This window comes from Mesoplodon mirus (genome assembly GCF_964341445.2).
Source record: "Mesoplodon mirus genome assembly, chromosome: 14".
Taxonomy (NCBI): domain Eukaryota; kingdom Metazoa; phylum Chordata; class Mammalia; order Artiodactyla; family Ziphiidae; genus Mesoplodon; species Mesoplodon mirus.
The window spans coordinates 49,987,071-50,000,727 of NC_138990.1; the positions used below are offsets into that span (position 1 = coordinate 49,987,071).

Genomic DNA, 13,657 nt, shown 5'->3' on the forward strand with positions numbered 1-13,657 from the left:
AATATATATACTGAGTACCACAAACAGGCTGATATAAAATGGACAAAGATCCTGATCTCACAAAGCTTATAATCTAATAGGGCAGGTTTTCATCAACAAATCAACAAATAATAAATCACAGAGTAATAAGTACTAAGAAGAAAAATAAAGCAGGGTAAGGTCACAGAATAACTGTTCACCACAGGGGCATAATGGAAAATTGTGGGCACATTTCTGGGTTGTGCCAATAACTAGAAGATACTGTCAGAGGATTTGGTAGGTGGAATCCAGGGATGCTGACTGTCCTGCACTACAGGACAGTCCCACACAGAAAGTACTGTTCTCATCCTATAACACTTTCACTCACATGTCCATGTATGCGAAAAACCTGCTTATAATTATCTACACTCTAACGCCATTTTACATACAAACACAAAGAAGTTTTGCATGATTTTAATATACAATAGTTTTCCCAGGAACAAACTATCATATAAAGTGAGGGAAGACTGTACTTTGTTTCGTTTACAGTTTTGCTAAGAAATGTTCACCATTTTGGAAAATCAAGTCACCCACCAATGTAACTTGGTAAATGTAAGTCACAAATATAAACAACTGTTTGTATGTGGCTGTTATATTAATGATACTATGTGTAAGCATCTAACTACTTCATTGTCTCTTTTAGTACAGTTGGTGCCTGAGCATTTACATTATTAAATATATATTAATTTATTATAAATTACTTTCCTTTTATTTCTTTCTCAGAGTACACTTAGGGTATTCAATTAATTCAATTATGTATATAGGAAGATTATAGTCACCAATTCATCCATTTGAAAAATATTTGTTGAGCACCTACTTATGTTCCAATCACTATTCTAAGCACTTGGATACATTAGTGAACAAAACAAATATCCTTCTGTAATAAATAAGTAAAATATTCAGTTTCTTAGAAGAAAAAGTGGAACACGGTAAGGTAAGGTGGACTGGGAATGCTGAAAGGGTGGAGTGTAAGATGTCAAATTAAATACGGTGGTCAGCAGGCCACCTTGGGAAGGTGAAAATGGAGCAAAGCCATAAAGTAAGTGAGACAGTCCAGTGCAAAAAGGGCAAAAGCCCTAAGCTAGGCACATATATGGCATTATCAAGAAATAGTAAGGAGACCAGTGTATCCACACTGCCTCATAAATATCTTATATCTCTATATTGTAACAGCTTCTTTCTAAATCTGTTCGATGATTAGACTGTAAGATCCATTAAGTGGGAGATCATGTTTTCTCTTCTTAATATCTTCAATACTTCACATAGTACCAGACACACAGTGGATACTCATTAACCATTTGCTATATGAAGAAAATAAATGATATAGAACTAGGAAAGTTTTCTGAGGCAACTAAGAACTAAACCTCAGAAAAAAAAGATTAGAATAGTAGCCAGAAAAGAATTAATTGACTGAAATGGCAACATAATAAAGCCAAAAAAACCCCAAAAGTCAGTGAATTAAAATCCAAACAAAATTCCAAAGGTAAAAGCATTAGGCCACAATTGGATTTAAAGTAACAAAATAAATTTAAATATGATAAAATCTCGTAAGTAACTATTTTGTATGATAAAATCTCCTAAGTAACTGCATTCATTCCATTTGACTTTTAATAAAATAATACTACTCAATATAATCTACTTATAGTTTCAGATCCAGATTCCTTAGTAAAATGTTTTATCTACTTTAGACTAAATATTTTTATACTAAAACATATACATAAAGCTTTTCGCACACTGGTAAAGTTGACTTTAACTTTAACAGGTTACAGACTTAAAGGCTGGTGGAGTTTACAGACAATTTAGAGACCAAGCCTCTCCAAGTCTCTCATCTTAGAGATGACAAATTGAAGACTAGAAAATTGAAACGATCTATTGAAGGTCAGAGCGAATTAGTGATATATCTGCTAGATTCAACTCCTGGGCTAGTTAAGAATACAATAATGCTTTAAAATTCTAATTTAAAACAAATTCAAATTCCATTTAAGAAAAACCCAAATGGCCAAAAAATATAATTAAATAATAAAATAAACTTAGAATTTGCTATGGTTGTTTCTGCTTAACAGTAAGTAATGGAATTAGTATCCCATTGTCCCTAAAACTAAGACATTCCCCAAATAGTATCTAAAAATCTGTATCTAATTATTCAAGGTGTAATTAATCAAATAAAATTAAGATGAAGGAAATTTCTACTAATAGAACAGGGATTATTTTTATAATCAATATCACATGATTACAAAATATATATTGCACATTTAGTTAAAGATAGGGAAAGAATTATTAGCCCATTGTATATTTTAACATATTAAGTCTTGAATCACTAATCTGAAATTAAAGAAAAAATCTTAGAGCAGTAAAACCCCACACCTGAAGGACTTACCATTTTATCTAGATGTTCAATGGATCTATAAATCTCCCCCTGGGATTCATCATAGTAACTGTAACGGAACCTTTGACCTTGAAACAAATATCATGTACAAAATAAAATAGGGAAAAATTAGAAGCTAAAAAGAAAGCAAGCGCTTACCAAATAATTTCAGTTCTCATGGAAGGCAAAGCACAGCTTAAGCCTCTGAGAGAATCATTCCCAAGAGCCCTTGTACATAAAAATAAAAGGCATATTTGGGAAGGTAATAAAGAAATGATATATCACCAGTGTTTCATGATGTTAAAAACTATTTCAAACTGTAAAACCTTAAAGTCACGAGCAATACAGAAGACTATGGAAACAAACAGTTTAAAAGTTAGAAGCATTGTTAAACATATTATATCGGTCTATAATGGAAAGTAAACGCCAAGAATATGATTCAAGAAAATTTGGCTTAAGGAAACTATCTCAATTTAACAAATTAATGAAAGCTTAGCTTTTGTTGTACAAATGCAAAGATTTAATCTCTACTACAGAAAAGAAAGAAAAAAAGTAGGTCAGAGATATATGTGGCTTGTATAATTTTTATGACCTAGATTTTTAAAATTTATCTCATTTTTGCAAAACTTTCTACTTGGAAAAGGATCAATACAAGTGCCTTCAAGTAGGATACACAGAAGTATAAATATAACAAATAGTCCTACTCTGACAATAAAATCTCAACAAAGGTACAAGCACAGGACATTCAATGTTTAGCTATTCTTCAAAGAACACAGAGGGTAAAATGGAAGAAGTTTAAAAAGAAGGTAGAAAACAAAAGGCTCAGGAAATAAATTTTGCTTCCTACTACAGTCAAAGAAAAGCCAAAAGTTAAACATATTCATAATTAATTACATATTATTATTCAACTGATTATGTTGTATTTCAGATATATCTAAACCTATTTTTCAGCAATGCCTTTATTTCCAAGAACTCATTACTTTTATATTCTTTATTTTTAAAGATTCACCAAAATGCAATTCTGAAGGTATTAGAGTACACTAATCATACACACACATACTATGCATCTTGTGCTTCAATTTTACAGCGAAGTTCACATATCCAATTATTATCCTCCCATCTGAGGAGGTGGGTTTCTTTGGCTGGATAATTATGATTTTTAAGTTTTCTGTTTATCTCACTAAAAAAATCACCTTATAAATAATGAGCCATGTAAAATTATAACACCCTTTTGATGTCCTTTTTTAGAGAAACTACACATCACAGTTCTTAACATTTCATTAACTTGTTGATGCTAATCATCTCTGATGGTCACCTTTCTACAACATACCGTATTTCCTTAACTTTCACATATTAACTTTTCACATACATTAACATGCACAACTACTCAATGTGGCAGTTCTTATTTCCCCGCACCCCCTGCCCAGCGCCATTATTAAATAAATATTGCATCTTAAAATTCATGATATCCTATAATCAAGCAATAGGGTTCTGAGACAATTACCTGCATTCTGAATATAAATAACAACCTTTTCTGGTAAACACTGGAGATTACTGCATGTTGCTATAACTGTCAGATTCATTACAGTCCTTGCACTAAAAAAATTCTTAAACAGTGACAATTCTATCACTGAGTACCCCTATATTAAATAATTCATCAGACGTTTCTTACAAAATTTAGAGTTAAGTATAGCTTTGTTTTTCTTTAAAGAATACATGTACTTCCTCCTAGCTAACAACAGGAACTATATAATTCACCCTATTTTTCCTATTTGCCAGCTGGCTGCCAGAAGGTTCAAAGCCAAATATAAAGTCTGTCATAATAACTTAGTGATTCAATTCATTGGTACTAAATTTCTACTTCTGTTTCAAAGTTCTTTTGATGAAGCTGCCCCAAATCTTCTGTGAAATGAATAAACAATTAAAAGAATAATCTTAGACAAGAAAATTCTCACTCACTCTCACTGCAATAAGAGTAATATCCTTGGATGAAATCAAGATGAATATTCTTTGAACCTGAGCTGCTTCAGGTTTATACTAACACATTCTCTTTTTCTTGCTTCTGATGATAACTGTCAGTTTTAGTTGTCAATAATCCCTGTGACTGGGACATAACTGTCTTATCTCAAGACTGCTACTCTCAGGTGCAGAGAAAAATGCATGTACTTTGTGACATTTACTATTCGAAAGTCTTTTCTATTTACTTCCAAGTTCAGAGCCACTGTTTGAAACGGCTGAAGTTGGTCAAACCTGCCTTAATCATAAGTCAAAAATGTAACTATATTTTAAAACGCGGTCTTATTCATATGGACCATTTTCAATGTAACTTTCACTTAAAAACTACTTCTGAAGTAAGAGAGCAGTACATAGAATGTTTAAAGTAAGTTAAAATACTAAATCAACATGTGATTTAATAAGAATGACAATATACACAGAAAATCAATGAGCAAATGTTTAATATTTTGCTATCTACTTTTTGCTACTCTTTAGTAGCCACCTTGCATTTAGTAGCTGAAGAACTGAGTAGGAATATTTGATAAGCGTTAAAGGATTTATCAGTTAAGAAGCTAAATTTACACTACTAAGCTACTACGTTGAAAAAAGTATCCTACTTATGATAGCTCAAACTGTCTTACGATCATTGTTTTTAATTATACAAACATTTCAAAATTACTTTTCAAAATTGCTACATTCTGGTCAATATACTTAAAGAAAGCATCTAATTTGAAGTAAATAGTTGCCATCATCCTAGCCTAAATGTATATACACACATATGCATGAATATATGTGTGTGTGCACATGAGTACACACACACAAGTTCAGTTAAATACCACTACTTGGAATTTGAGTTCAAAAGATTTTTTTTGTTTCTAATTATTAAAAAATAAAGTTTATCAAGATTTTATTTAACAAGAAATAAAAAAAGACAACCCTAGTGTAATACACTGATCATAAATGCAATTTTAAGTATTTATTGTTCATTTAAAACATATTATGATTTCATGTACCTCATGAGTTTTGTTTTACAATATTTTTAACATTCAGTTAAGTTTATGCATCTAAACTGAACAAATACAGTTGCCTATGTGCCTGGAGAACTGGACTTGTGAACTTTTATATAAGTATGAATAAAGCATATCACATAGTAAGAGAAAATTACTTACCTGAAACTTATCCTTTCAGAAGGTACACTGGGAAAATGGATTCTTTGAGCCCCTGTTTCAACTCCAAGTATGAGCTTTCTAGCTTTAAGAGCCATTGACACTGCCCCTAGGGGCAGCACAAGCTTTGGAACTCCCCTAGTGAGTATGTCAGTAGTTTCTTCAGGTGCCTTCCCTCAGTTCTTTTCAAATTCAAAAGATGAGAGGAAAAATAACCCAAGAAAAAAATCCTGTAAAGCAGAAACCTTACTCTTTGAGGGAAGGAGGGTAGCTCATTTGTGAATCCATTCCAGAGCACGCTTTCTGAGAAAAAGAAATACAGGTAAGTAATTTTCCCATCTCCAAAGGTGACTGGTGATTAATGAGTGGATTCACAGAGTGTGGAGAATAAGCTCCAGGGATGTCTGTTTAACACACAACAATCAACTAATGAGGACAAACATAACAATGAATGGTACAAGAACCAACACTACTTTTGAATTACCTCAAAACAAAAAGTAAAAAAAATATTAAATACCTCAACATTAAGCTATACACTAGATTGCAGAAATAAACATGAGCTTGGAAAGTTGTTCAATAAAGCCCCCAAAAGATCAGTCAGTAAGACAGACTACCAGACATATGTCCAGTAAAAACTGTACTGTTACACATTTACTTAATCACTTTATGTTTATATGTTAAAACGTTTTCAAATATTTGAGTTAAACCTCACAACAACCTGTGAGATAGACTATTAAACCACAGTACACTAAGGACCTAAACTGGGGATACTCATAATTGACATCACTACCAAAGAAAAAATGTACTTCATAAAGAAAATATTATCTAAGTATCTCAAATAAGGTAATCGTTTTTATAAGCAAAATACTATAGTCCTTTCATTCTGAAGTCTTAGTTATAATGTAAAATTATTGGCTTTATCTCAAACTTGTAAAAGATCAAAACCCTAAATATGTGAAATCAGTATGTACCAATATTTGAGAAGACAAATGTGAAAGCCTGAATAAGATGTATTTCAGGAATTAGCTAACTTACACTCAAACCAATTTAAATATTTAGAAAATAGTAATACCCTCAGACCCGAGAGACTAACTAACAGAAAGGAAGAAGAGTATGCATGAATAATCACATGTTAATATATATTAAATTAGAAATCTGAATAAAGATATAAATTTCATAAACATTGAAGGAGAATGCCAATTTTAATAAGTGGCACATATTTATAAAAAAGAAATTACGTAAACCTAGACAAATGTAAGTTTATAGATAAAAATCCAAAACTGCTGAAGTGACTGTAGTGTAAACTCTATTCATAGTTTAACAAAATAATATAATTTATCATTAACATCTACCAAATAAATTTATTGAAACTGATTTGAACTTAAAACTACCATTTAAAAAGAAAATTAAATAGAAGCATGAACCCACTTTTAAAGAATCAATTTCTGTTAGGTCCAGTTTCATTCAGAAACTTCTTAGAAGTTAACCGAAAGTTATGTTAATGAAAGTTGTCAATAATCTAAATTTGGAAGTATAAAGTTCAGGGTGATCAGGAAAACACAAATATTAACAGCATATATGGAAAATAGCAAAAATGAAACTCAGGAAAGTAGAATAAAAATTCTACTAACTAGAAAAACTAAAATAGGTCCAGACAAAATCCTCTTACATGGAGTCATCCTCTAGGATGTGGAACTTGGTAAGTACACAAAGTATGGGGACAACATTACTTCACCATGGTAAAAGTCAAATACTAGCAGTAAATGTATGCCACTCTTCCTGATAGTAGCAGGAAAGGTGAAAAGAGGTGGGATCATTAAAACGTTACCACGGAAACATCATCCTATTGGACTCCCTAATGATCAAATAAAAGGCAGGAATTGAAACGCAGGGGGTTGGCGGGGTGATTCAAATGAGGGGATAGAAAGACAGGGCACAATAGAATCTAGGTTCCCAACTCTCCCTTTGCTTCTCTCACCCAAAAAGAAAAATTGAGAGTATTTTAATCTTTCTATTTTTCTCTAATATCTCTTTCAAGTCTAAATAAGAGCTAAATGGTATCTGAGAGATGAACATCTTTAAAGCAAAATACCCTTTAAAAAAAAGTCATTCTTATAATGGACATTGGCTAACAAATAAGGTTGACAAAGGCAAAATCCTTCCAGTTACATACATATAGGTCTCCTATCTGTCTCTATCATCAAGTTTCTCATTTTATTTTCCACAGAAGCTGGACATTATATTATATAAAGAGAAATGACCACTAGAGATGAAAGATGTCGTCACTGCCAGTACTCTATTATTCAACAAAAACAAAAAAACTCCACTGTATATATGTGAGTAATTGATCAACTGTACCACAATCAATTAAGTGATTTTTCTTCAAAAACCAGCTATTCAGAAACGTGGAGTGTGTTAAGAGCCTAACTCAATGAAACTTCTAAGATCTCTGAGTACTTGAGGAAATGAATCCTTCCTGTGAAATGACTTAGAATGCAGTGTCATCATTATTTAGTATGGTAAGATCAATCTGCACAGCATCTTTAAAACAAGAAGAAGAAACTACTAAGTATTATTGTCATGAGAAAAAGCTAGACTTTTGAGATGGAAATATACCTCTCATTAATTTAGGAAAGATGACCAATGCCAATAAAGCATGAATTTGAAAAATATGAAACAATTTCTAACTAACCACAGTTTAACCCATAACTAGCCAATGATTCATATTATTTCAACAGGCATATAAAATAGAAAATGATGCTTATTTTACAAGAATGACAGTTACTATTACTATTGTAGAAAGGAGTCTACCAGTTTTGGAATAGTGTCCATGTAACTCTTTCCACTTACTCCCAAACCTCCATCAAATTTCCTAACAAGAATTAGTACAGTGCTTTCCATAAGTACAAAGTAAGCACTTAATGAGTATTGTTAGTGATAGTGATACTGAAAAAATAAACACTTGAAAAAGTTCCATTACTTAATCACCAAATGTAAATATAAATATGTTTTAGTCTCTAGATGATTCCCATAGCTAACATTTATCAACCTCTGGAAATTTTGAGTTCTTTTTTGTAATTATCACCAAAAAAGTCTATCTTGCAATTTAAATTCCAAAATTTTCAAGAAATCAGGAGATCAAATGGCCTAAATAATTTTCTGAGGACCTAGATAGAATATAAGACAAAATTCATCTTTCTCTCTCAACATTCTACTTAAATATAGTAGTGGCTTAGGATTTGCTTTATAATCATCAATGAGGTAAAAAGGATGAGTCCACATAAAAGAGCAATATGAAAACATCTACTGGGGCTTCCCTGGTGGCGCAGTGGTTGAGAGTCTGCCTGCCGATGCAGGGGACACGGGTTCGTGCCCCGGTCTGGGAAGATTCCACATGCCGCGGAGCGGCTGGGCCCATGAGCCATGGCCCATGAGACTGCGCATCCGGAGCCTGTGCTCCACAACAGGAGAGGCCACAACAGTGAGAGGCCCGCGTATCACAAAAATAAAACCCCAAAAATCTACTCATGGTTTATGTGGATTTATGCTGTGGTTGTATGTGCTGCCAAACTTGAGGGAGGGACCTGAAGAACACTATCAGGGGAGCGAATTATTCAAATCATAAAAGTGATTTTAAATGATTCATAAGAGCCTTAATTAAAAGAGGGAGGGGGGCCTCCCTGGTGGCGCAGTGGTTGAGAGTCCGCCTGCCGATGCAGGGTACGGGTTCGTGCCCCGGTCTGGGAGGATCCCATATGCCGCGGAGCGGCTGGGCCCGTGAGCCATGGCCGCTGGGCCTGCGCATCCGGGGCCTGTGCTCCGCAACGGGAGAGGCCACAGCAGTGAGAGGCCCGCATACCGCAAAAAGAAAAAAAAAAAAAAAAAAAAAAGAGGGAGGGGACACATGCTTCAGGAACTTTTAATTTCTAAAACATGCTTTATTATCAACACAAATTCATAATACTAAGTAAAATAGCCTTTTTTTTCAATAATGATACTCCCTAGTTTTATTACTAAACTTCAAAGTTCCCAAGAACTCTTTCAAGCATCTACCTACTCAGATCTAAGTAATATACTTATATCCATAAAAAATAACTTCTGCCAAAGGTAACAAACCAACTAGCAAATAGAAGTCGTTATTAAAGAATCCTGAGAGCCTCTTAAGGAGTTTGACAAGGTAGCAGAGCTACATGCATACCCTAATCCAAGGCTTCCAACCTGAGCACTATCAACATTTGGGGCAGGATAATGCTTTGATGTGGGGGGCTGTCCTGTGCACTGTAGGATGTTTATTTAACAGCTTTCCTGGACTCTACTCCTTAGATGCCAATAGCATCCCCACCTCCTTCCCCACCCCAGCTGTGATGACCAAAAATGTCTCTAGGCATTTCCAAATGTCTCCTGGGGGGGCAGTCAGCCCCAGCTGAGAAATCAGTGCCTTAAACAGAAATACTTATCTATACCATTAGGGAGGATGGTTCTCTTGAACCGAAATCTCAAGGCCATGCATAGTGCAGCATAAGGTAAGAGAAGAAGAAACCAGCCTATCCAGGCCTGATAAAAATGTTGAATAAACTCCAGCAATCAATGATAAGACATGTAAAAGCCAGGTCTCCCTATATCTCATTAAGGATGTTTTTCTGGCCATTCTGTATCTGAAAATTTATGGCGTTGTGCTTTATGTTTTTACTATAATCAAAGAAATAACTGAAGAATGAACAGATAATGGCATCCTTAAACCATTAAAATAAATGAGTCAAAGAGATGTCCTAAAAGGAATAGGATTCAGAAATATTCTACAACAGTAATGGATAAATGAGAACAAATTGTATCCAAAGAATTCAAAAAAAAAACCAAAACTTACTGAACAAGGCATCCATAAATGTCTCACTTCCTTTATGATCTATTCACTGTGAAGCTTCCTTATTCTTTTAATTCACAATAATAACAAAAATCTCTTAGGAGTCCTTACCCTTATGAACCATTACCAATTTAGACCACAGTGCTAATAGCTAACATGTTACAACCTTTGGAGGGTAGCTCTAAACTGATGGCAACTATGGGCAAAAATTAAGCACCAAAGGAAAAAAAAGAAAGAAGAAAAGACTAATTACAAAAAAGAAAATGTGGAAAAGGACTTGCATAGCACACAGTGCTCTTCTACGGTCTAAAGAACATTTGTTTTATCCACCAAAAATTTAACTTCAGAGAATCTATCACACAACTCTAACTGGAAATGGGGTTAAAAAATCTTAGCTCCCACTAACCCAAGTGTCTTAAGCAAGGATGCCCTCACAGTGTGAATCCAATTATACCAGTCGCCTTTGGAAATGTATCCATAATCCCCTATTACAATCTCATCCTTTTTAAATGACCAAAAGACTTTTTTTATTCACCTTTAAACATTGTTGCTAAAAGTAAAACTTTCCACAGAAAGTGATAAAGAACTGAAAATCAGAGCTTAGAATGAAAAGATACCTTTAACCACAAGTACATAATATCTACCATGAAATGTTAAAATCTAGAACTTACCCCAATGGCAGAAATCAGAAGAAACCACAAAGAGATTACTAGGATCCGCTAGATATTTACTGAAGAGTTTTCCGAATTCCTGTTCTTTTGACTCACTCAGAGCTCCAACCAACACAGGAATAATGGTAAACTCATCCTTATGGCTTAAAGAAAACAGAAAAAAAAAAAAAGTCATTTAAGAAATATAAGAATAAAAATAGTTTTCCATTGTGTTGGCACTAAAAAGTGGAACATTTATTAATAGTGGAATGGATAATATACATAATATTGCTGAATTCTTAAAATCTATAAATTAATGTTTAAAGAAAACCATTTAAAAATATGAGGTACAGAATACTAAAAATATCTATTTAAATCACAGAAATGTACAATACTTCTTTAGGTAAACAAAGCTATTTTACTACTAATAATATCCTCGAATATAAAAATAAGCCCATCAAACCATCACCAAGTCAAGTCTTCTCAACTACCCATAAAAGCTACAATCATCTCTGCCCAATGCTTCTGTAATTTTAAGAGTATTAAATTCTTCCTCACTTATTTTAATTCTATCCGATTATAAATACCACCATTTCTGGCACTTGTTCTATAAACCTGCCAAGTGAGACCTACAAAACTTATCTTGGCTCCCGTAAGATTCACCAAATGCACCTTACTCCTATACTAATAAACAGATACAGGACAGTCTGAAGATACAACTCAAATTTCACCGGCATCTAGGGTGGACATAGAATTCAAGGAAATAGATATTAATTTCTAGCAGCAAGAAAAAGACGCCACGCCCATCCACAATGTTTATGGCATATCCACAAGTCCCTTTTTCACTCTATAGGTTGAAAGATTTATGGAAAAGGAACAGAGCAGATTAATTAAGAATAACTGTGACGGGCTACAGAAACAGACCTTTTAAATTTTTCATTGTAGTGAAATTTTGTTTACATATATTCAATATTATTTATATTCTAAAGGATCCCAGATTTGGAATTTTAGAAGCATGAATCATGTTTGTCTGACTTGTTCTAAACAAGACTTTAAAAAAAATCATTGTAATAAATGCTTTTTAATATGATAATCCGGCACTTAATTGATGTAGGACAAACAGAATTCATAAAAGGGTCTGTAAAAATACTAGGTTTAAGTATTACCAAAATAAATGTTAGCTCAGCTTCATAAAGCTAAATTCAGGGCACCCAAGCGCCTCCCCCAAAAAGGCCCCCTTACCCTTGTCAATTGCGAAATAAACAGATCATACAGATCTCCAGTCCCTCTGCAATGCAGGGGCTTCTTGGGCAGAATCTGCATCTATGGAGTAAGAAAAAAAGAGGAAGCTGGCAGAGGAAGCTGCCATGGGATATCTCTTTCTCTGATTCTTACCACTTTGCTTAACAACTGCATGAACGAATAGGGGCTCTTCAGTAAGTTAAGAGTGATTATCATATGAAAGAAAAGAATTTGAGCTCTAGTAAAAATTCAAGAAGATTGTTATGAATTGTTCTAACTTCAAGTACTACCTACATAAATAAATACACTAAGATCATTAAAGAGTCTGCAAGTAATTATGACATAGTAGGGAAGCAGTTATATAGAGTATAAAAAACAAGAAGTCAGAAGAAATGGGCTCAAGTACTATCTCTATCACATACAAATAAATGTTGAGAGCATAGGTAAGTTACCAACCTAAAAATTTATATTATTTGTAAAATGATCATAATTACAATACCCTTTTCATAAAACTGTTACGAAGTAAGGAATACTACAAGAAAAGTACTTTGTCAACAATAGTTGCTTCACTCTGAGCAAACAACACATCTCCTCTCCATAACAGCCACCAAACTATTCAATTAACCTGTCTGAACTATCTACACAGAGGTAAAAGTCTAATACTACTTAGAAATCTAAGTTCTGAATCAAGATTCATCCATCCACCTCTTTGTTATTTCTCTTTTTAAAAAATTTCTTGTTGTTCTCTATCCTCACAAAGCATGACTTAGAGAAAAGAGCATTTGGCTTTGAAATGTAGTATTCCTAGGTTTTAGAATCCAAGTGGTGAAGTTGGCCTTCCCTAGTGAAGGAATATAAAATCTCACCCTCAAATGACAATTATAAAACTGATAAAACTGTCAAAAAAACCAACCATTGTGCTCTGGAAATCAACCAAGGGCGAAAAACACAGTGAGAAGAGTTTATTCATGAAAAATAAACTGATTCCTTGGGAAGAACAGTGGAAGTCTGGCATCTTACCAGGAACTGACTCTATCTCCCTTCCCTGCTCCACCAACATTATGGTGAAAGCAAGGTGAGATTGCCTGTGAAAACCAGCAGCTTCACCGCTGAAGGAAGCTGACTTTGATTTGCAGTAGAGAGCAGAATACCCACACCCAGCAGGAAACAGAAAATCCTGCAGCTTTTGTAGCCTGAAATTACCATATCATTTGAGGCAAGCCACAAACCTGAGGACTACCTAGAAATCTAACAGGGAGGTCTGGGAAAGGAGAGACCCATATAGGGACTGAATAAATTCATATATTCTGAGGAGAGGCCTTGATGGTGCCCTGGCTGAATAGGAGGCAGCACATGTGTG

The 13,657-nt window shown here is 33.9% G+C and overlaps 1 protein-coding gene across 3 annotated transcripts in view; it reads right to left on the minus strand.

Annotated features, from left to right (window-relative positions):
• Window positions 1-13,657, minus strand: part of MEMO1 (mediator of cell motility 1) — a 134,622-nt gene that overhangs the window by 9,412 nt on the left and 111,553 nt on the right. For all 3 annotated transcript variants that reach the window (XM_082642812.1, XM_082642811.1, XM_082642810.1), the window contains 2 exons: window positions 11,077-11,219; window positions 2,396-2,472 (listed from right to left, as the gene is read on the minus strand). In XM_082642812.1, coding sequence (XP_082498938.1) covers window positions 2,396-2,472; window positions 11,077-11,219 — 220 coding nt within the window. The remainder of the gene's footprint in view (window positions 1-2,395; window positions 2,473-11,076; window positions 11,220-13,657) is intronic.